Source organism: Chiloscyllium punctatum, chromosome 8 (assembly GCF_047496795.1).
Source record: "Chiloscyllium punctatum isolate Juve2018m chromosome 8, sChiPun1.3, whole genome shotgun sequence".
Lineage (NCBI taxonomy): Eukaryota > Metazoa > Chordata > Chondrichthyes > Orectolobiformes > Hemiscylliidae > Chiloscyllium > Chiloscyllium punctatum.
The window spans coordinates 62,389,771-62,412,539 of NC_092746.1; the positions used below are offsets into that span (position 1 = coordinate 62,389,771).

The 22,769-nt window shown below is 42.1% G+C and overlaps 1 protein-coding gene across 1 annotated transcript in view; it reads right to left on the bottom strand.

The window, feature by feature from the left end:
* LOC140480594 (contactin-associated protein-like 2) overlaps positions 1 to 22,769 on the bottom strand; it is a 2,042,618-nt gene that overhangs the window by 1,073,187 nt on the left and 946,662 nt on the right. The window contains exon 9 of the mRNA XM_072575654.1: positions 19,643 to 19,792. Within this exon, the coding sequence (XP_072431755.1) occupies positions 19,643 to 19,792 (150 nt within the window). The remainder of the gene's footprint in view (positions 1 to 19,642; positions 19,793 to 22,769) is intronic.

The window sequence follows — 22,769 nt, forward strand, 5'->3', positions numbered from 1 at the left end:
CTCTCTTCACAGATATTGTAAAATGTGCAGAGTTTCTCCAGCACTTTCTGATTTTAATTCAGGTACCCAGGATTTTACTTTTATCAGAATAGAGGTCCACTACCAGAGAGAGAGCTCACCAGATGAATGAGAAGCTGAACAAGATAAGTATACAATGAAGATGCCTGAAGTCAAATACATAGGTTAAGCACTGATCTCACCCAGATCCTGACAAGATCCTACAGCAGAGATGCAGCAGATAACAGATTTGAAAGTGATGCAATGATTTGTTGAACTCTGAACTATCCAGTAAAGTTCTTGCTTAATATGTCACCGGAACATAGATCTCTGGGTAAGACCATGGTTAAGGATGTGGAGTGGGACTATGATGCAGAACAAACAGCAGCTTTTACTATAATCAAACAATTAGTTATACCAACATTAGTATTAAGATACTATTATGTCAATTCTGAAGACATCTTGCAGTGCGATGACAGTCAACCCTTATGTAGCAAGGACAAGCAGATGCATTTGTTTATGACCAAAATACATTGTCGAGCATGATTAGCCAGTGCCAGTGACATGCATATATCATCTATGGTCACAGGCACCCTGCATTTGCCAGTCCCTCACAGACATTATGGCACTTTTCTAATACTTTGACAGTATGCTCTGGAAGCACAGACTTGCATTGTGGTGTGCGCTGCAGCAATGAGAAATGGGTTAGATCAGGCTGCATCGCAAGTCTGCTTGTTCAATCTTTCGGTGCTCGTTCACTTAATGCCACATTGTCTTGCCTTGCATTGCCATGCCAGTTAGTGCAGACACACAGCAGGCAGCTTGCCTTGCTGGTCAGTAATCTACAGTTCTTGAGTCATACAGAGTCATGGAGCACGACAGCACAGAGACAGGCCCTTTGGCCCCAACTAGTCAATACCGACAACAATGTCCATCTACGCTAACCCCATTTCCCTGCACTTGGCCCATATCCCTCTATAACTTCCCTATTCATGTATTTGTCCAAATGTCTTTTAAATGCTGTTCTTGTACCCGCCTCAACCACTTCGACTGGCAGTTCATTCCATTTGTGTACCATCCTCTGTGTAAAAATGTTGCCCCTCAGGTGCCTATTTATTCTTTCCCTTCTTACCTTAAACTGATGACCTCCAGTCATCGATTCCACAACCCTGCAAAAATGACGGAGTGCATTCACCCTATCCATGCCTGCCATGATCTTATACACTTCTTTCAGAGACCCCCCTCCCCCGCTATCCTCAGTCTACTATGATCTAAAGAAAAAAGTTTAAAATCACACAACACTAGGTTATAGTCCACCTGATGAAGGAGCAATGCTTCGAAAGCTAGTACTTCCAAATAAACCTGTTGAACTATAACCTGGTGTTGCGTGATTTTTAACTTTGTACACCCCAGTCCAACACCAGCGTCTCCAAATCATGACTAAAGAAAACAAGTCCTATTTTGTCCAACCTCTTCATATAACTCAGTCCCTTGAGTCCTGGAAATACCTTGTAAGTTTCTTCTGCATTCTTTCCAGTTTAATGACATTCTTCTTATAATAAAGTGACCAAAACTGAGCTCAATACTGCCTCACCAAAGTCCAGTACAACTGCAACATAATTTTGCAACTATGATGCTCAATGCCCTGACTGATGAAGGCCAGTGTGTCAAAAGCCTGCTTCACTGCCCTGTCTACCTAGAACTCCACTTTCAGAAAACCTTGCATCTGAACTCCAAGATCCCTCTGTTCTACTACACTCCTTAAAGCCCTAACATTCACCATGAAACTCCTACCTTGATTTAATTTTCCAAAATGTAGCACCTCGCACTTATCTTTCTAAAACTCCATTGACATTTCTCGACCCATTTCCCCAGCTGATCAAGGTCTTGCTGCAATTTCTAATAACTTTCCTCACTGTCAACAATACCGCCTATTTTAGTGTCATCTGCAAACTTACTGATCATACCTTATACATTTTCATCCAAATCATTGAGATAGATAATAAACAGCAATGGGCCCAGCACTGATCCCTTGGGCACACCGCCGGTCACAGACCTCTAGTCTGACATGCATCCTTTCATTATTATTACCCCTGCTTCCTACCATTAAGCCAACTGTGTATCCAATTTGCCAACTGTCCCTGGATTCCATGGGATCTAACCTTCGAGAACAGCATACCATGTGGAAACTTATCAAAGGCCTTCCTGAAATCCATACAGATGACATCTATCACTCTGCCCTCATCAACATTCCTGGTCACTTCATCAAAGAACTCTAACAACTTTGTGAGGCATGATCCACCACTCACAAAGCCATGCTGACTACTTCTAATCAAACTCTGTCTTTCCAAATGCATGTATATCTTATCCCTCAGAATTTCTCAAGTAACGTATCTACCACAGATATTAGGCTTACTGGTCTATCACTCCTAGGTTTTTCCTTGCAGCCCTGTTGAACAATGGCACAACGTTCGCAACCCTGTCTTCTAGGACCTCAACCATAGCTGACGATGGTGCAAATATATCAGCCAGGGCTTTCGCAATTTCTTGTCTAGCCTCTTGCAGTGTTCTTGGATATATCTGGTCAGGACCAGGAGATTTCTCTACCTTCTTACATTCTAATATGTCCAACACCACTTCTATTATGATGTGGATTGTCCCAGAGATATCACTACAAACTTGCCCAAGTTCTCAAGTCTTCATGTCTTTCTCCACAGTAAACACACAGAGGAGAAATATTCATTGAGGATCTCACTTATCTCCTGTGGTTCCACACATACATGTCCACTTTGGTACTTGAGAGGTCCTTTCTCTCACCAGTTATGCTTTTTCCTTTAATATAATTCAATAATCTATTTGAATTCACCTTAATTTTTTCAGCCAAAGCCATCACATGCCTCCTTTTTGCCCTCCTGATTTCCTTCTTCAGTAAACTCCTGAATTCTCTATATACCTCCAGGGATTCCCTTGATCCCAGCTGCCTGTACCTGAGTCATGCCTCCTTCTTTTTCTGGTCAAAACCTCAATATCTCTTTGTCATCCAGGGTTCCCTACTTTGTGAACCTTACCCTTTACCCTCACAGGAACATATAGACCTTGAACTCTAGTGATCTCACTTTTAAAGGCCTCCCACTTGTTGGAGGTCCCTTTGCCTGCAAACAAGCCACTCCAATTGATCCTTGCCAGCTCCTGTCTAGCTCCATCAAAATTTGCCTTGCCCCAATTTAGAAATTGAACCTGTGGACCAGTTTTGTTCCTCTCCATAACTATTTTAAAATCAATAAAACTATGGTCACAGGTCCCATGGTGCTCCCCCAGTGTCACCTCCTGCCCTATTTCCAAAGAGTAGGTCGAGTTTTGCCCCTCCCCGAGTATACACTGCTTAAGGAAACTTTCCTGAACACGCTTATCTAAGCCCTTAAAGCTATGGCAGTCCCAGTCTGTGTTAGGAAGATTAATATCCCCTACTGTGACAGCATGGAGGTGCAGGTGTTGGACTGGGGTGGACCAAGTTAAAAACACACACAATACCAGGTTATAGTCCAACAGGTTTATTTGGAAGCACTAACTCTGAAAGCTAGTGCTTCCAAGTAAACTGTTGGACTATAACCTGGTGTTGTGTGATTATTTTTACAATGACAACCCTATTGTTCCTGTGAGTCTCCCCAGTCTCCCTGCATACTTTTTCCTCTAATTCTTGTTTACTTTTTGAGGACCTAGAGTACATACCAAATAACATCACCATCCCCATTTTTATTCTTAGCTCCACACACAAAGAAGGGAGAGGGAGGCTAAGGGATGGACAGGACTGTGCTGATCCATCAGTTATTTCATCTCTGACACTCCCCTTAACCAAAAATTCAACTCCCCCTCCCATCTTTCCTGCAACTCTGTCACATCTAAAGCACCTCTACCATGGCACATTAAGTTGCCAGTCCTGTCCCTCCCTGAGCCATATTTTTGCAATGGCTATAATATCCCAGACCCACATACCCATCCATGCCCTGAATTCATCGGCCTTACCTGTCAACTTTCTTGCATTGAAATAGATTGTAATTTAATCCAACAAGCATTCCTCGCTCCTGGTCATGTCCCAGCTTGACCTGTCTCTTCAAATTGCTATTTCAGATGATTGCATCCCCTTCCAGCCTTACATTTGCCGACCTTCTATTGAGGATTCCACCCCCCTGCCAATCTAATTTAAATCCTCCCTTGTAGCACTAGCAAATCTGCCCATCAGGGTATTGGTCCCCCTCTAGTTCAGGTGCAACCCATCCCTCTTGAACAGGTCACTACTACCCCAGAAAAGATCCCAATTGATCTAAGAATCTGAATCCCTGCCCCAATTGTTTAGCCACACATTCATTTGCTATTTCTTCCTGTTCTAATCCTCACTAGCACATGGCACCATAAGTACTCCAAAGATTACCACTGATGAGATCCTGGTTTTTAACATTTTTCCTAGCTCTCTTTAATTCCTCCTCATCCCTATTTCTACCCGCATCATTTGCACCAATGTGCACAATTTAGGGGCATTCAGTTTGCTGTACAGCAGTGTGTTACATCAATCTAACATATAGACCACATGTCAGCAGTTTATGCAGAAAATACACAGCATGTGCAGCAAGCAGGCAGCCATGCCTCATAGTCTTAGGGGAGTATTGCTCACTGTAGTCTATGGAGGATCCCAGCACAGGAAGTCAAGAGCAGCCTTCTATATCATTCTAGGGGATTAGTCACAGTCAGATTGGGGAAATCTCGGTGAGGGAGTCCATGCCTCTCGAGGGAGTGGGCTTCAGTCAGTTTAATGGCTTCACAGCAGCCAGTCCCGGGTGCAGGACTAACATTGTTGGGGAGGTGAATCGCTACAAGTTAGGGAGCTGAGCACTTCTCCTCAGGGACTGTTCGGTTAGTTTACTCAAGGTGGTGTGCCATGCTCAGCCCATCGGGTCTGTCTACAGAAACTAAGGAGAAAGGAGGTTAGGCCTTGGGAGGATGACAAGAGGATCACTACTGTGGCAAGGATAACTCAGTCAGTTATCCTTCAGGATCGGGTGTTGCAGGCTGGGATAAATGATAATAGTGAAGTTGGAGGAGGCAATGGTATCTGCAAGGGAGCAGTATATAGAAAAGTATGGATGGTAAATGGGTTATTCCAGGGGAAAGGGTGGGAGTGTGTTTTTCATGGTGAGAAGCATTATAGGAGGGGCACAGTATGACCATATTTGGCGTAGTCATCTCATATGGCAGTGGCTGGGGATAAGTTTGAGAAGGTGATGGTGCATGTAGATGGGTTGGGCAAGGTCTGGGGGATGGTGTGAAGCCTACTGGGGTTGCCTACAGGCAACTGACATGTGGAGGTGGAAGGCTACTAGCAGAGAAGCCCTCACTCACTTCCATCATATTGGATATCGAAAGTGTGCAATGGGAAGAAACTGACTGCAAACATACTGCAGGGAGGGTGAGATAAGTATCTCAACTTGTGAGGGAGGAGTCTGCAGGACCTATCAATGTGAAAGCTTTTAAAGGGAAAGAATCTTGACACAGACCCATGCACTGTGCAGAACACAGACCTGCAGGGTACCTTGACCCTAGCCATCCTAAAGCATCACCTCCTGTTTGTGTTTTAGCTCCCTGCCCTAGACATCGCTGACCAACTCATTCACATCAACACTTTTTGACACAGAGACCATAAAAGACTAGGAATGTTTTAGGAAGATGGTCGAAGCGATCAGCAGCACCCATTTCCTCTTGCTTCCAGATGACGCAGCAGTATCGCACTGGAGACAGCCATGGTGCATCATGTGTGGCCATAGAACTATGGCTCATGCTCTAACAAAGACTTTCAGGGCTATACAGGCAGACAAACACGAGGTATGAGGTGAAGATAGTGACATTTATTTTAAAAGGTTCAAGACAATATACCCCCACAAGCCAACAATACGTTTTCTTCTTCCTCTTGCCCTAACTGCAACTGGCTGGATCCACAGCTGGGGAAGAGGAAGCCTCCTTGAGAATGGATTTTATTAACCTTGGGATTGAGAGAGATTAAAGTCAAATTTCAAGAGCCTTATAGAACTTGAAATATTAACTCAGTTTCTCTCCACAATGCTACCAGATTTGCTGAGTTTCTCCAGAACTTAGCTTTTATTTCAGACCGTGAATATTTGCAATACTTTGTTATTTACTTTGACAAAATTGCCAGCTCAATCGCAGAGCTGAGATTTTTGACTGCAAGAGTGCAGTCATTCAGTGTTCTCAACAAAAGTCAGCCCAAGTGACATCAAAGGACCAGCAGAGAGCAGTTTCTTGCTCAAGCATATGTGCTGAACACGAACAACCAGCTATTGTGGGGTGGTATGGTTGCTCAGTGATTAGCACATACTTGCCATGCCTGCCTGAGTTTCCTCTGGTTCCTCCAGTTTCCTCCCACAGTCCAAAAATGTGCTGTTTAGGTGGATTGGCCATGCAAAATTGCCCGTAGTCACCAAGGATGTGCAGGTTACATGGATTAGCAATGGGAGATGCAGGGCTATAAGGATAGTGTAGGGTTGCTGGCTCTGGGTGGGATGATCTTCGGAGGATCGGTGTGGATTTGATGGGCTGAATGGCCTGCTTCCACACTTTAGAGAGTCTGCTCTTTCACATATTCACAATTGCAGACATATAATTAGAGGATGCTTCTTTGCTATTGACAGATAATGAGGCAGATTTTATGCCACTGTCTGCACTGAGTACAGAACAACAGTCAGCACAAGAAGTGTCTGTTCTCCATCAAGGGTAATGGATCAACAATGAGTTATCACAACAGTAATCTCCATAGAGGAACGCCATTCCTCAGAGATGGAACATCACTCCTGTAATGGTCAGATACCAGATGAACAGCCAACAATAAGATGCATGCATACTAATCGATGATCTGCATGATTGAAAGAAACCATTTAAGACCCTCAATTGATTTTGAGGTGGGAAGTTCATCCTTGACTTTTCTCACCCTGAACTTAATCTGGTGGAGTCAAGAAGATGAGAGCTTCTTCACTTTGGACCTATCCACCCCATTATATCACACCTCTGGGGTCTCTCAGTCCAGTTCCATGCGGGCATTAAATCCCATCTACTGAATCCATTTGTATGACTGTTGATTGTACATAAAAATGCATTAGGTGGCTTACTCCAGCAAACAAGACATCCAAGCACTGCAAAATTTCTGATGTCTCCTGTGGCATGCTGTAATCAGCCAGAAGCATAAGACTTCAGTGCTGAGGTGAATGTGAAACAGTAGCACTAATTATATATATATATTAAAACTTTGCATAACTGATGTCCTCAATTATTAACAAGGATACAGTGCCATTTCACAGTGCTGGGCCTTCTGAGTAAGTGGTGTATAAGAACATATGAAAGGAATATCTATCTAACTGGACGCTTACTTACATATCTGTTCAACTGCCCCAGGGATCAGCGCATAATGATGTATTGTACACAAATGTTCCTGATAATCAATAGTAGATTGTGCACTATGACCGCATTAAATTTTATGCATTAATCTCAATATTATCTCGAAGGCAAGGATATCATCTGTACTATACCCATAGGTATGATCAGCACAATAAATGGCCAGATGCAGAAAAATAACTGTACAAAGAATTGAACCTCCATTCTCGCATAAAAGATTAACAAGGCCAGGAGGTCATTTCAAGATTACAATACAAGTTATTCTCAGTTTGTCACAATAGTGATCAAGCATTCTTCTTGCAGTTCATAACATCAATTGAATTTGATGAATAGATTACTGTTTTGCCCTAACTCCCAGGCTTCCTGTACTTGCTGCCTAAACAGTCTGAAAGTTCTCAATTAAATAACCATCCCTTCCATTCCCAAGTTGATACTTGTATTCTCAGAGCTGTCAACATTGTGACAAATCATAGGTATGACATTTTCAGTCTCAAATGTCAAAGCTGAGGTGACACCACCTTACACCAGGAGAGCCTCAAGCAAGATTAATATATTCTGCTCTCCTTTTCTAGCCTCTCACTTGTACCCCTATTTCTGTTTACTAAATTTCTCCTTCTCTCTTCACAGCTCTGCTGGCTGCAGTGTTTGTAAGCAAATTGTCTCTGACAAGGGAGGTAAGCTTGAGAAGTTAAACTATTCCCACATTCAATTTGGGCTAACCCTGAGAGAAAACAGAGGGAAATGATGGCCAATAGAAGCATCATTTATAGTATTTATATGCAAAAGATCACAATTCTTAAGGAGGAAGGGGAGTGAGCCCAAACAGAAAGGCACAGCTGCAATCAAGACAAAAATTTCAGTTCACCAATGCATCACAAGGCTCAGATGTTAATTAAATAATTCAATTCTTCAATTATTTTTGTTTCCAAATGCCTCTGATTTAAGGTCAGTGTTGTTATCAGCTTCATTAGAAAGGCAACTTTAAAAATTCAGTAGTTACATCTAATATGTCCATTCACTGCAGCTCTTCTCAGCTTCATGCCTAATTGCATTATCGCAGTTTCGTAATCTATTTTCCCCGATGTGAATTTCCACAAGTTTGTGCATATTTCAATACAGTCCTCATTCAGACTTTTGTGTAAACAAATCAGCTTATGTAGTCATGTCTTACAGCACAGGTATCTGATGCCAGACATCAGATGAGTGACCTTATGATTCACCTTTACAAATACTGTGAGGTAATTCCTGCTAAATGGTAACACAGAAGTACATGCAGTATTCCAGATATGGATGAAAGGTGTTGTTAAACTTGAAAGGGTTCAGAAAAAACTTACAAGGATGTTGCCAGGGTTAGAGAGTTTGAGCTAGAGGGAGAGTCTGAATACGCTGGGGCTATTTTCCCTTGAGTGTCAGAGGCTGAGGGGTGACCTTATTGAAGTTTATATAATTATGAGGGGCATGGATACGGTGAACAGTCAAGCTCTTTTCCTCAGGGTAGAGGAGTCAAAAGCTAGAGGGCATAGATTTAAGGTGAGAGGGGAAAGATTTAAATGGGACCTAAAGGTCAACTTTTTCAGCAGAGTGTGCTGCAAGTATGGAATGAGCTGCCAGAGGAAGTGGTGGAGGCTGATACATTGACAACATTTAAAGGGCATCTGGATAGGAAAGGTTCAGAGAGATATGTGCCAAATGCTGGCAAATGAGACTTGATTAAGTTAGGACATCTGTTCAGCATGGACAAGTTGGACTGAAGGGTCTGTTTCTGTGCTGCAAATCTGTATGACTCTATGATGTAAACACAGCATCATATTTTTCAAAGTTCAATTAATTCTGCAATGGTGGCTGCAAATTAGAAAGTTGCAAATACAACTCCACTGCTTAAGAAAAAAGAATGAGAAACCAGGAAACATCAGACCTGTTAGCATGACTTCAGTGGTATGGAAAATATTGGAATCAATAATAAAGAATCTGATAACTGGATATTGAGAAAATAATTGTCTGATGGACACAACATGGATGTAGAAAGGGGAATTTATGTTTGAAAATCTGATAGAAAGTTTTATAATTGTTACTAGAAGAATGTGTCAAGACAGTACTCATGGAGTCAGGGGGTGGAGTTATTCAGAGGTTTGTGAGAGTAACTGGGGGAGTGTTGGTGGAGGTCAGTTCTGGAGTAATCCAGGATTTACACCATGTTTTAATCTATCTATCATGTCTGGGTAACCATCCAGATAAGTATATTGGAACTGTCTGTTGTGGACTTCAACTTAAAATCAGAGACATTTACAAGAGTATGGAATTGCAAATCAGAACTTCCAAGGCAATTCCTACTAAGCTCCATGCTCAGAATTTTCACATGGTCCAAATGTGCATCTTAAGTTGGATATTCAATATCCTACGATCCAGAGACTGGAACATTTGGGCTATTATTTCGAAAGTAACATTTTTTTCCCTAATTGTATGGAAAGCAAAATGAAAACGAAGGCCAAAAAAGGCCATCGACAGAAACATTCTACTTAGAAGGTGAAAGCATTATACCATTGTAAAGATTTATTATAATTACACTGACAAGGTTGAAAATATAGTATCTATCACAGGCTGTGGAAATCATTGATAGCATTACATTGACTTTCAATAACACTTGCCAACTGAGCTTCAGTGGTCTGCAACAGTGAACGATGTTCATTGACAAGATTCACCAAAAACTGAACCCATTAGTTTTGGGAACTTTGCAGTTCGGTAATGATCCGGGACAAGTGGTGGGCTTGTTAGTGGGTGAACATTTTGGTGATGGTGACCACAATTCTGTGACTTTCACCTTGGTTATGGAGAGAGATTGGTGCGCACAACAAGGTAGATTTTACAATTGGGGGAAGGGAAATTACGATGCTGTAAGACAGGATTTGAGGAGCATACGTTGGGAGCATAGGCTGTCAGGGAAGGATGTGGTGGAAATGTGGAACTTTTTCAAAGAGCAGATACGACGTGTCCTTGATATATATGTACCTATCAGGCAGGAAAGAAATGGTCGTGTGAGGGAGCCTTGGTTGACGAGGGAGGTTGAATGTTTAGTAAAGAGGAAGAAGGAGGCTTACATAAGGTTGAGGAAACAGGGTTCAGACAGAGCAGTGGAGGGATACAGGATAGCCAGAAAGGACCTGAAGAAAGGGATGAGGAGAGCTAAGAGAGGGCATGAAAAATCCTTGGCGGATAGGATCAAGGATAACCCCAAGGCATTTTATGCGTATGTGAGAAACCTGAGAATGACGAGAACAAGGGTAGGTCCGATCAAGGACAGTAGTGGGAGACTGTGTATTGAGTCGGAAGAGATAGGAGAGGTCTTGAACAAGTACTTCTCTTCAGTATTTACGAACGAGAGGGACCGTTTTGTTTAAGAGGAGAGTGTGAAACGGACTGTTAAGCTAGAAGAGATACCTGTTAGGAAGGAAGATGTGTTGGACATTTTGAACAACTTAAGGATAGACAAGTCCCCCGGGCCTGACGGGATATATCCTAGGATTATGTGGGAAGCAAGAGAGGAAATTGCAGTACCGTTGGCAATGATCTTCTCGTCTTCACTGGCAACGGGGGTGGTACCAGGGGACTGGAGAGGAGCGAATGTTGTGCCCCTGTTCAAAAAAGGGAATAGGGATAACCCCGGGAATTACAGGCCAGTTAGTCTTACTTCTGTGGTAGGCAAAGTAATGGAAAGGGTACTGAGGGATAGGATTTACGAGTATCTGGAAAGACACTGCTTGATAGGGACAGCCAGCACGGATTTGTGAAGGGTAGGTTTTGCCTTACAAGTCTTATTGAATTCTTCGAGGAGGTGACCAAGCATGTGGATGAGGGTAGAGCAGTGGATGTAGTGTACATGGATTTTAGTAAGGCATTTGATAAGGTTCCCCATGGTAGGCTTATGCGGAAAGTCAGGAGGCATGGGATAGAGGGAAATTTGGCCAATTGGATAGAAAACTGGTTAACCGGTCGAAGGCAGAGAGTGGTGGTAGATGGTAAATATTCAGCCTGGAGCCCAGTTACAAGTGGAGTTCCGCAGGGATCAGTTCTGGGTCCTCTGCTGTTTGTAATTTTTATTAATGACTTAGATGAGGGAGTCGAAGGGTGGGTCAGTAAATTTGCAGATGATACGAAGATAGGTGGAGTTGTGGACAGTGAGGAGGGCTGTTGTCGGCTGCAGAGGGACTTAGATATGATGTAGAGCTGGGCTGAGGAGTGGCAGATGGAGTTCAACCCTGCCAAGTGTGAGGTTGTCCATTTTGGAAGAACAAATAAGAATGCGGAATACAGGGTTAATGGTAGGGTTCTTAGTCAGGTGGAGGAACAGAGGGATCTTGGGGTCTATGTACATAGATCTTTGAAGGTTGCCACTCAGGTGGATAGAGTTTGTAAGAAGGCCTATGGAGTATTATCGTTCATTAGCAGAGGGATTGAATTCAAGAGTCGTGAAGTGATGTTGCAGCTGTACAGGACTTTGGTTAGGCCACAGTTGGAGTACTGTGTGCAGTTCTGGTCGCCTCACTTTAGGAAAGATGTGGAAGCTTTGGAGAGGGTGCAGAGGAGATTTACCAGGATGTTGCCTGGAATGGAGAGTAGGTCGTACGAGGATAGGTTGAGAGTTCTCGGCCTTTTCTCGTTGGAACGGCGAAGGATGAGGGGTGACTTGATAGAGGTTTATAAGATGATCAGAGGAATAGATAGAGTAGACAGTCAGAAACTTTTTCCTCGGGTACAACAGAGTGTTACAAGGGGACATAAATTTAAGGTGAAGGGTGGAAGGTATAGGGGAGATGTCAGGGGTGGGTTCTTTACCCAGAGAGTGGTGGGGGCATGGAATGCACTGCCCGTGGGAGTGGTAGAGTCAGAATCATTGGTGACCTTTAAGCGGCATTTGGATAGGTACATGGATGGGTGCTTAATCTAGGTTAGAAGTTCGGCACAACATCGTGGGCCGAAGGGCCTGTTCTGTGCTGTATTGTTCTATGTTCTATGTTCTATGGTCACAATACAATATGAACATCTGGTGTGACAAGAATCTACTTTGCAATGACAATTGTAATCAAAACCCATTGAATGATTTGGTTCCAATGCCTGAGGTGAGAAATATCCAATTCAAGCCAAGCATGTGAAGTTCAACATTAAAGGCAGATTAGAGGATGTATCGGCAATGATTTGTGCTACATTATTTTGTTACGATGTTCAGACATTGGAAATACTTCTCCCCCATGATCAATTGTCATATATGTTGAGTCTGTTAAAGGTGTTCCTGACATTGATAGTGGAATGCTGCTTCTTTGAATATGACGATTGACACATGAAAAACTAAAAATAGAGCTGGTTACTGCACAGTTATAGAGTTATAGAGATGTACCGCATGGAAACAGACACTTTGGTCCAGCCTGTCCATGCCGAATAGATTCCCAACCCAATCTAGTCCTACCTGCCAGCACCCGGCCCATATCCCTCCAAACCCTTCCTATTCATATACCCAACCAAATGCCTCTTAAATGTTGCAATTGTGCTAGCCTACACCACTTCTTCTGGCAGCTCATTCCATACACGGACCACCCTCTGTGTGAAAAAGTTGCCCCTGAGGTCTCTTTTATATCTTTCCCCTCTCACCCTAAACCTATGGCCTCTGGTGCTGGACTCCCCACCCCCAGGGAAAAGACTTTGTCTATTTATCCCATCCATACCCCTCATAATTTTGTTAACTTCAAGAAGGTCACCCCTCAGCCTCCGACGCTCCAGGGAAAACAGCCCCAGCCTGTTCAGCCTCTCCCTGTAGCTCAAATCCTCCAACCCTGGCAACATCCTTGTAAATCTTTTCTGAACCCTTTCAAGTTTCACAACATCTTTCCAATAGGAAGGAGACCAGAATTGCATGCAATATTCCAACAGTGGCCTAACCAATGTCCTGTACAGCCGCAACATGACCTCCCAACTCCTATACTCAATACTCTGACCAATAAAGGAAAGCATAACAATCGCCTTCACTATCCTATCTACCTATGACTCTACTTTCAAGGAGCTATGAACTTGCACTCCAAGGTCTCTTTGTTCAGCAACACCCCCTAGGACTTACCATTAAGCGTGTAAGTTCTGCTAAGATTTGCTTTCCCAAAATGCAGCACCTTGCATTTATCTAAATTAAACTCCAACTGCCACTTCTCAGCCCATTGGCCCATCTGGTCGAGATCCTGTTGTAATCTTGTGGTATCCCTCTTTGCTGTCCACTACACCTCCAATTTTGGTGTTATCTGCAAACTTACGAACTGTACCTCTTATGCTCGCATCCAAATCATTTATGTAAATGACAAAAAGTAGAGGGCCCAGCACCGATCCTTGTGGCACTCCACTGGTCACATGCCTCCAGTCTGAAAAACAACCCTCCACTACCACCCTCTGACTTCTACCTTTGAGCCAGTTCTGTATCCAAATGGCGAGTTCTCCCTCTATTCCATGAGATCTAACCTTGCTAATCAGTCTCCCATGGGGAACCTTGTCAAACACCTTACTGAAGTCCATATAGATCACATCTACTGCTCTGCCCTCATCAATCTTCTTTGTTACTTCTTCAAAAAACTCAATCAAGGTTGTGAGACAGGATTTCTCACGCACAAAGCCATGTTGACTATCCCTAATCAGTCCTTGCCTTTCCAAATACATGTACATCCTGTCCGTCAGGATTCCCTCCAACAACTTGCTCTCCACTGACATCAAGCTCACTGGTCTATAGTTCCCCGGCTTGTCCTTACCACCTTTCTTAAACAGTGGCACCATGTTAGCCAACCTGCAGTCTTCCGGCACCTCACCTGTGACTATCGATGATACAAATATCTCAGCAAGAGGCCCAGCAATCACTTCTCTGGCGTCCCACAGAGTTCTAGGATACACCTGATCAGGTCCTGGAGATTTATCCACCTGTATGTGTTCAAAGACGTCCAGCACTTCCTCCTCTGTAATCTGGACATTTTGCAAGGTGTCACCATCTATTTCCCGAGAGTCTATATCTTCCATACCCTTTTCCACAGTAAATACTGATGCAAAATAATTATTTAGTATCTTCCCCATTTTCTGTGGCTCCACACATAGTCCACCAATCTGATTTTTGAAGGGCCCTATTCTCCCCCTTGTTACCCTTCTGTCTTTAATGTATTCGTAAAAACCCTTTGGATTCTCCTTAATTCTATTTGCCAAAGCTACCTCATGTCCCCTTTTTTCCCTCCTGATTTCCTTCTTAAGTATACTCCTACTGCCTTTATACTCTTCTGAGGATTCACTCGATCTATCCTTTCTATACCTTACATAAGCTTCCTTCTTTTTCTCATAACAAACCCTTAATTTCTTCAGTCATCCAGCATTCTCTATACCTACCAGCCTTTCCTTTCACCCTAGAAGGAATATACTTTCTCTGGATTCTCATTATCTAATTTCTCAAGGCTTCTCATTTTCCAGCCATCCATTTACCTGAGAATATCTGCCCCCAATCAGCTTTCGAACGTTCTTGCCTAATACTGTCAAAATTGGCCTTTCTCCAATTTATTACTTCAACTTTGAGATCTGATCTATCCTTTTCCATCACTATTTTAAATAATAGAATTGTGGTCGCTGGTCCCAAAGTGCTACCCCACTGCCTTATTTCCCAAGAGTAGGTCAAGATTTGCACCTTCTCTAGTAGGTACATCCACATACTGAATCAGAAAATTTTCTTGTACACACTTAACAAATTCCTCTCCATCGAAACCCTTAACACTATGGCTGTCCCAGTCTATGTTTGGAAAGTTAAAATCCCCAAACATAACCACCCTATTATTCTTACAGATAGCTGAGATCTCCTCACAAGTTTGTTTCTCAATTTCCCTCTGACTCTTAGGGGGCCTACAATACAATCCCAATAAGGTGATCATCTCTTTCTTATTTCTCAGTTCCACCCAAATAACTTCCCTGGATGTATTTCCGGGAAGATACTCCCTCAGCACAGCTGTAATACTATCCCTTATCAAAAACGCTACTCCCCCTCCTCTCTTGCCTACCTTTCTATACTTCCTGCAGCATTTGTATCCTGGAACATTAAGCTGCCAGTCCTGCCCATCCCTGAGGAGAAAGTGAGGACTGCAGATGCCCATCCCTGAGCCATGTTTCTGTAATTGCTGTGATATCCCAGCCCCATATTTCTAACCATGCCCTGAGTTCATCTACCTTCCCTGTTAGGCCCCTTGCATTGAAATAAATGCAGTTTAATTTATTAGTCCTACCTTGTCCCTGCCTGCCCTGACTGTTTGACTCGCTTCTGTTCTGAACTGTACCAATTTCAGATTGACCTATTTCCTCATTATCTCCCTGTGTCCCACCTAACTAGTTTAAATCCTCCTGAGGAGCACCAGCAAATTTCCCTGCCAGTATATTAGTCCCCTTCCAATTTAGATGCAATCCGTCCTTCTTGTACAGGCCACTTCTACTCCAAAAGAGATTCCAATGATCCAAAAATGTGAATCCTTCTCCCATACACCAGCTCCTCAGCCATGCATTCATCTGCTCTATCCTCCTATTCCTGCCCTCATTAGTTCGTAGCACCGGGTGTAATCCAGATATTACTACTCTCAAGGACCTCCTTTTTCAATTTCTGCCTAACTCTGTGTAATCTCCCTTCAGAATCTCAACCTTTTCCCTTCCTATATCACTGGATCCAATGTGGACAATGACCTCTTGCTGGCCCCTCTCACCAGTGAGAACATTCTGAACCCTCTCTGAGACATCCTTGATCCTGGCACCAGGGAAACAACACACCATTCTGTTCTTTTGCTGCTGGCCACAGAAACATCTGTCTGTACCTTGGATTAGAGAATCCCCTAACACAATTGATATCTTGGAACCCGACATACCCCTCGTTGCATTAGAGCCAGTCTCAATACCAGAAACTTGGCTGTTCGTGCTACGCTCCCCTGAGAATCCATCACCCCCGACATTTTCCAAAACAGCATACTTGTTTGAAATGGGCATATCCACAGAAGACTCTTGCATTAGCTGCATACCTCTCCTACCTTTCCTGGAGTTAACCCATCTATGTGACTGTATCTGAGACATCCCCCCCTCCTATAACTGCCATCCATCACATACTATTTCTGTTGCAAATTCCTCATTGCTTCTAACTGTCTCTCCATCCAATCCATTCGACCTGATAAGATTCACAACCAACAGCATTTATTGCAGATATAATCCGCAGTAACCCCGTAACTCTCTTTAAACTCCCACATCTGACAAGGAGCACATATCAGTCTACTAAAGGCCATTTTTGCTCCTTCACAATCTACAGACCCAGAAAATATCACCGTCTTATTCCTCGACAAACACTGTCCCAGGTTAAATTAACAACTATGTCTTATATTTTTAGTTTAATCAAGAGACATATCTCTAAAAACATATAATCAAGAAAGAATCCACTCTACTCACTACTGCAGACTTTCTGTAGTCCACTTCAAACAATTAACTTATCTGATTCTGCCCTGTGAAATTCGCCCAACAGTTCCTCCAAGATCAGTTGTGAATTTCTCTGTTTGTTAATTTTTCTAGACGCACTCCGATATCCAGCGATACATGAATTCAAATAGAAAAGACAGTGTCAGTTTCTTTCTTTCTCTTTCTCCTGCACTGACCTCACCATGTGCTGCCTTTGTCTGCTCTTCTCCCTTTTAAAACTGCTGTTGTTTTGACTTTTTTTTTCCAAAGTTCCAAAACAATTCAACAGCATATAACTGCTGCTGGAATTCGAGGAAATCACCTCCACCACCCAAAATACCTCAAAAAAGGAGCAGCTGTTATAGCCAGAAATATTTCCTGTCCTCCATTTTGGACTACCCAGAATCCTCTTTCATGGAGGCCCTCCAAGCTGGGATCCTCTCGGCTCAAACAATAAGACTACTACCATGGTCATTGAAAACAATGTCATTGAATGACAAGCAATTTGCCTCAACACAATGTAGGAACAACTTAAGTAAACTCTTAAACCCATCTCGTTTCATGTGGGTAACACTGATCAATGGATTATTTTATTCTGCAACAATGTTGGCTGAAAGTGTCAAATGAAAGGGGATATATAACACCATAAGATTTCTCCTGTCCTTATTTCTGCACTATTGGACCATTAACAACTGAAATATTCTTGAAATAAATGAAATGGAAATGTCCAGAAAATCAATGTAAAATCAGTGTTAGACACGCTTTAGCCATATATCATCTAAAGAGGCACGAATGCCTTGCAAGAACAGGATAACTTGAGCATGTGAACAAGAAGACTGAGTTATTTACGTGCACATCTAAGAAAGTCTCCAGAGAAACGCATGGGTAATTTGAAAGTCTTCCTGGCTGAAATGTCATTGCGTCTCAACTGCAATCCCTCATTGCCTGCCTGGTTTGTAGTCTCTTCAAATATCTTCATTATCCTCAGAAAAGACCTTACACTTTCGGGAGTTTTCACCCCTCTGTAATGCCAGGTTGTGTGGAGAACAGAAACAGCAATAAAATGTGAAACCATTGCTGACGGCTATTGCAGAACTCTCCCAAATTTATTCATGCAAGCTGAAACTCATTTTAAGAAGCCAGATGACTCACACTTATTGGTTGGTCTTCTTGAACATAGAATCCTTGTTTAGCCATTATTCCAGCCTACACCACCTCCTCTGGCAGCTCGTTCTATACATGTGCCATTCTTTGCATGAAAAAGTTGCTCCTTAAGTCCCCTTTAAACCTTTCTCCTCTCACCTTAAAACAATGCTCTCTAGTTTTGGACTCTCCCACCTTGGGGAAAAGACCTTGTCTATTTACCCTATCCATGCCCCTCATGATTTTATAAACCTCTATAACATCACCCCTCAGCCTCCAACACTCGAGGGAAAACAGCCCCAGTCTATTCAGACTCTCCTTATAGTTCAAGCCTTCCAACCCTGACAATATTTTTGTAAATCTTTTCTGAAGCTTTGCAAGTTTCACAACATCCTTCCTATAGCAAGGAGACCAGATTTACATGCTGTATTCCAAAAGTGGCCTAACCAATGACCTGTACTGCAGCAACTTTCAATTCCTATACTCAGTACATTGACCAATAAATGCAAGTATACCAAACACCTTCTACACTACTCTGTCTACCCGCGGCTCCATTTTCATGGAACGATGAACATGCACTCCAAGGACTTTTTGTTCACCCACATTCACAAGACCTTACCATTAAGTGTCGAAGTCCTGCTCTGATTTGCTTTTCCAAAATGCAGCATCGTGCATTTATCTAAATTAAACTCCATCTGTGAATCCTCAGCTCTTTGGATTAACTGACCAAGGTCCCATTGTAATCTGAGGTAACCTTCTTTGGTGTCATCTGCAAACTTACTAACCACACCTCTTGCCTCTGATTCTATACATTGTTTTCAAATCTATCCCTGGAAAAATCTTAGAAATCTCCTGAAAATACATTATTTAATTAGCTCCTTTCTAGGCTCAATTGCTTGCCTATTGTTAGTCAGTATAGTATACACCCAGCAGAACAATTACCTCCAAGAAACATCAACAATTTAACAAACACATCAGGCTTCCATTCCAATGTGTTCCCTCATTATTTGTTGGTCCACTAGTTTCCCCTGCCCACTTCCCCAGATATCAGAGAACTCAGCCAATGATTGCCAATTGTACACACCATTTTCTTGTCAAATTTTTTTGTACACCATCTGTTTTTGCCCTGAAGCCTCCAAACAATTCCAGCAATACTGTATTTAACCAGCTTGTAGGAAACCTCCAATGTCACATTGTCATTCAGTCATGAATGTCCTTTGGAAGACCTTGAGTGAGTATAGCCCATTTCTATCTGATAGGGAAAATATCTGACCTCCATCTGGTATGTTAGCTGTGATGTGGACCTTGCCACTTAGATAATCAAGAGAAAGCCCTGACACTCTACAACTCTGTGTTACAGCACTTTCCAACACAGCACGTACAAAAAAAAAGTTCTGTATTACCTGTAATGAGATTTTAAATTAACTTACTATATGTTAATAACTTTCCCCTTTTGTTCAAAAGGAAAATGGATCAAATATGCTGCTAGTAACCATGTCACCATTAAATTAAGGAAATTTCATTTTAACTAATTTGTTTATAAATGAGTACCAAATATGTTTCACTGTACCTCCAAAAAAATATTGATCTCCAGTTTTGATTTGCATTGAACTATTTGTCCGTACGGCAGAGGCATCATCACCATCAATAGTGAGAATTGCAGAATTTTCTTTGGCATGAAATTGTACTGTGTGCCACTGACCATCATTGAGCCCAAAACCTGAAATCCAACAAGAAAATAACAATAATGTTCTCTGCAAGAAGCTTGTTCCTGAAAGACCTGTAAACTGAATCAAGTTTATGTAATGATACAGTTGACAAAGTAACAAGAATAAAGCAAGAATAAAGCATTCAGCCTCTAGTTACACTTTTTATGAACCTCAACACACTTTGGCTCTGAACTATCAAAGGTGATGGCCCCATTTTTAAAACTAAACCTTGTTGAGTCAGTGGAGTTATAATGGAGTTGATTTTAATTGAAATTTTGAGGTCAGACAAAACGAAACAGAATAATTAGGAGCTTCAAGTATGTGCTCATTGAGTGACATAATAAACCTATGAAACATTAGCAAAAAACATTGTTGACTACTTTCCTCAAAAAAAAAGATTTTAGGGCTAGGCCAATAGTTTATCACAGTATCAAAATTATTCATACTTCCTTACCTCTCCTCTACTGCAGGATCACAAAGGTAGAGGTGGCAATTCGGCACGAGCAAAGGAAAAGAAGGGAAGTGGGTGATGAAGGAGTAGGTGTGGGTGAAGGGTAAAGGGTGAAGGGACAGGTGGGAGCAAAGAGTGAAGGGAAGGAGGGAAATGGGAAAATGGGAAAAGTGGAGAGAGGAAAAGGGAGGGAAGGTATAGATTTGCATAGATTTTTTAAAAAACTAATTGAAAGTAATTTCCTTATTCTTTTCAACTTTGTATAGATTTGCAATCGTTAAACATAAAATCTTAAAAGGATACAGCACAGAGTGGCCATTTGCCTCATTATGCCTGTACCAGCTCCTTTGAGGTGATGTTCAGTTGGGAAAATTCTCCGTCACTTTCCTCATAGCCCTTCATATATTTCCATTTCAAATATTAACTCACCATCTTTGGAAAGTTATTATTGAATCTGCCTCCACCACACTTTTAGATAGTGCATTCCAGTTTACTGATAAAAAGCAGACCCCAAAAACACGATTGGAAGTCATTACAGCCAAATGGTCTTTTACATTATCTGTCAGATTAATAATAAAACTCAATTGGTTTTCTCCGAAGCATTTATAATTGGATTCAGTACTTGAAAAGTTAAAGGTCTTTATTTCATTCTATAAATGTGCATTATTGAGAGAAAGGATTGTCAATATTACACTAGATCTGTTGACTGCAACTGCATTAACTGCCACTTACTGGTAGTCTCAATGCTATCAGAGAAAAAAACAGAATTCTTGAAAATAACACTGCCACCAGTTTGTTTTTAACAGTACAATTAATTAGGGTACAATTTAAAATTTGCTGATGTTTTCAAATTGTTTATAGATTTGTTCATTTGCTTTTTAGAAAACCATACTTGCTTTTGATTTTGTCTTGTGCTCCAATTTAATATAAGAAAATAAGATTAGATTAGATTACTTACAGTGTGGAAACAGGCCCTTCGGCCCAACAAGTCCACACCGCCCCGCCGAAGCGAAACCCACCCAAACCCCTACACCTAACACTATGGGCAATTTAGCATGGCCAATTCACCTGACCTGCACATCTTTGGACTATGGGAGGAAACCGGAGCACCCGGAGGAAACCCACGCAGACACGGGGAGAATGTGCAAACTCCACACAGTCAGTCGCCTGACGCGGGAATTGAACCCAGGTCTCTGGCACTGTGAGGCAGCAGTGCTAACCACTGTGCCACCGTGCCGCCCCAAAGGTGGCAGTTATTTTTTCTATATTTGTTATAATTCCCAAATTAAATCATAACCAACTTTACTATTCTACCTGTGTAATTTTAAACCTCCAAAGACTACAAAATGGAATTATGGAGTCATTACTATTTCATATGATCCAGTGGCATTTCCTACGAGGACCACAATCTTCAGAGTTTCATCCATTTTCCCACCTTTCTATCAATTAATGTATCCATCTCTCTTTAATTTTACAAATCATATTTTAAGTTGACAAGTAACAATAAAATTCGGATGTTGCCAATAAAAAGAGAAAAAATGTAGTAAATGCAAACAATTACAACCATCAAATAGACAATAGACAATAGGTTCAGGAGTAGGCCGTTCTGCCCTTCGAGACAGCACCACCATTCATTATGATCATGGCTGATCATTCCTCAATCAGTATCCTGTTCCTGCCTTGAGCTCTATCCAATTCTTTCTTGAAAGTATCCAGAGCCTTGGCCTCCACAGCCTTCTGGGGCAGGGCATTCCACACACCCACCACTCTCTGGGTGAAGAAGTTTCTCCTCAACTTTGTTCTAAATGGCCTACCCCTTATTTTTAAACTGTGTCCTCTGGTTCGGGACTCACCCATCAGCGGAAACTTGCTTCCTGCCACCAGAGTGTCCAATCCTTTAATAATCTTATAAGTCTCAATCAGATTCCCTCTTAGCCTTCTAAACTCAAGGGTAAACAAGCCCAGTCGCTCCAATCTTTCAACGTAAGATAGTCCCACCATTCCAGGAATTGACCTTGTGAACCTATGCTGCACTCCCTCAATAGCCAGAATGTCTTTCCTCAAATTTGGAGACCAAAACTGCGCACAATATTCCAGGTGCAGTCTCACCAGGGCCATGTACAGCTGCAGAAGGACCCCTTTGGTTCTATACTCAATACCTCTTGTTATGAAGGCCAGCATGCTATTAGCTTTCTTCACTGCCTGCTGTACCTGCATGCTTGCTTTCATTGACTGATGTACAAGAGCACCTAAATCTCGTTGTACTGTCCTGTTACCTAACTTGACTCCATTTAGGTAGGAATCTGCCTTCCTGTTCTTGCCACCAAAGTGGATAAACACACATTTATCCACATTAAACTGCATCTGCCATGCATCCGTCCACTCACCTAGCCTGTCCAGGTCACTCTATATTCTCTTAATATCCTCCTCACATTTCACCCTGCCACCAGCCCTGTGTCATCAGCAAATTTGCTAATATTACTTTTAATACCTTCATCTATATCATTAATGTATATTGTAAAAAGCTGCGGTCCCAG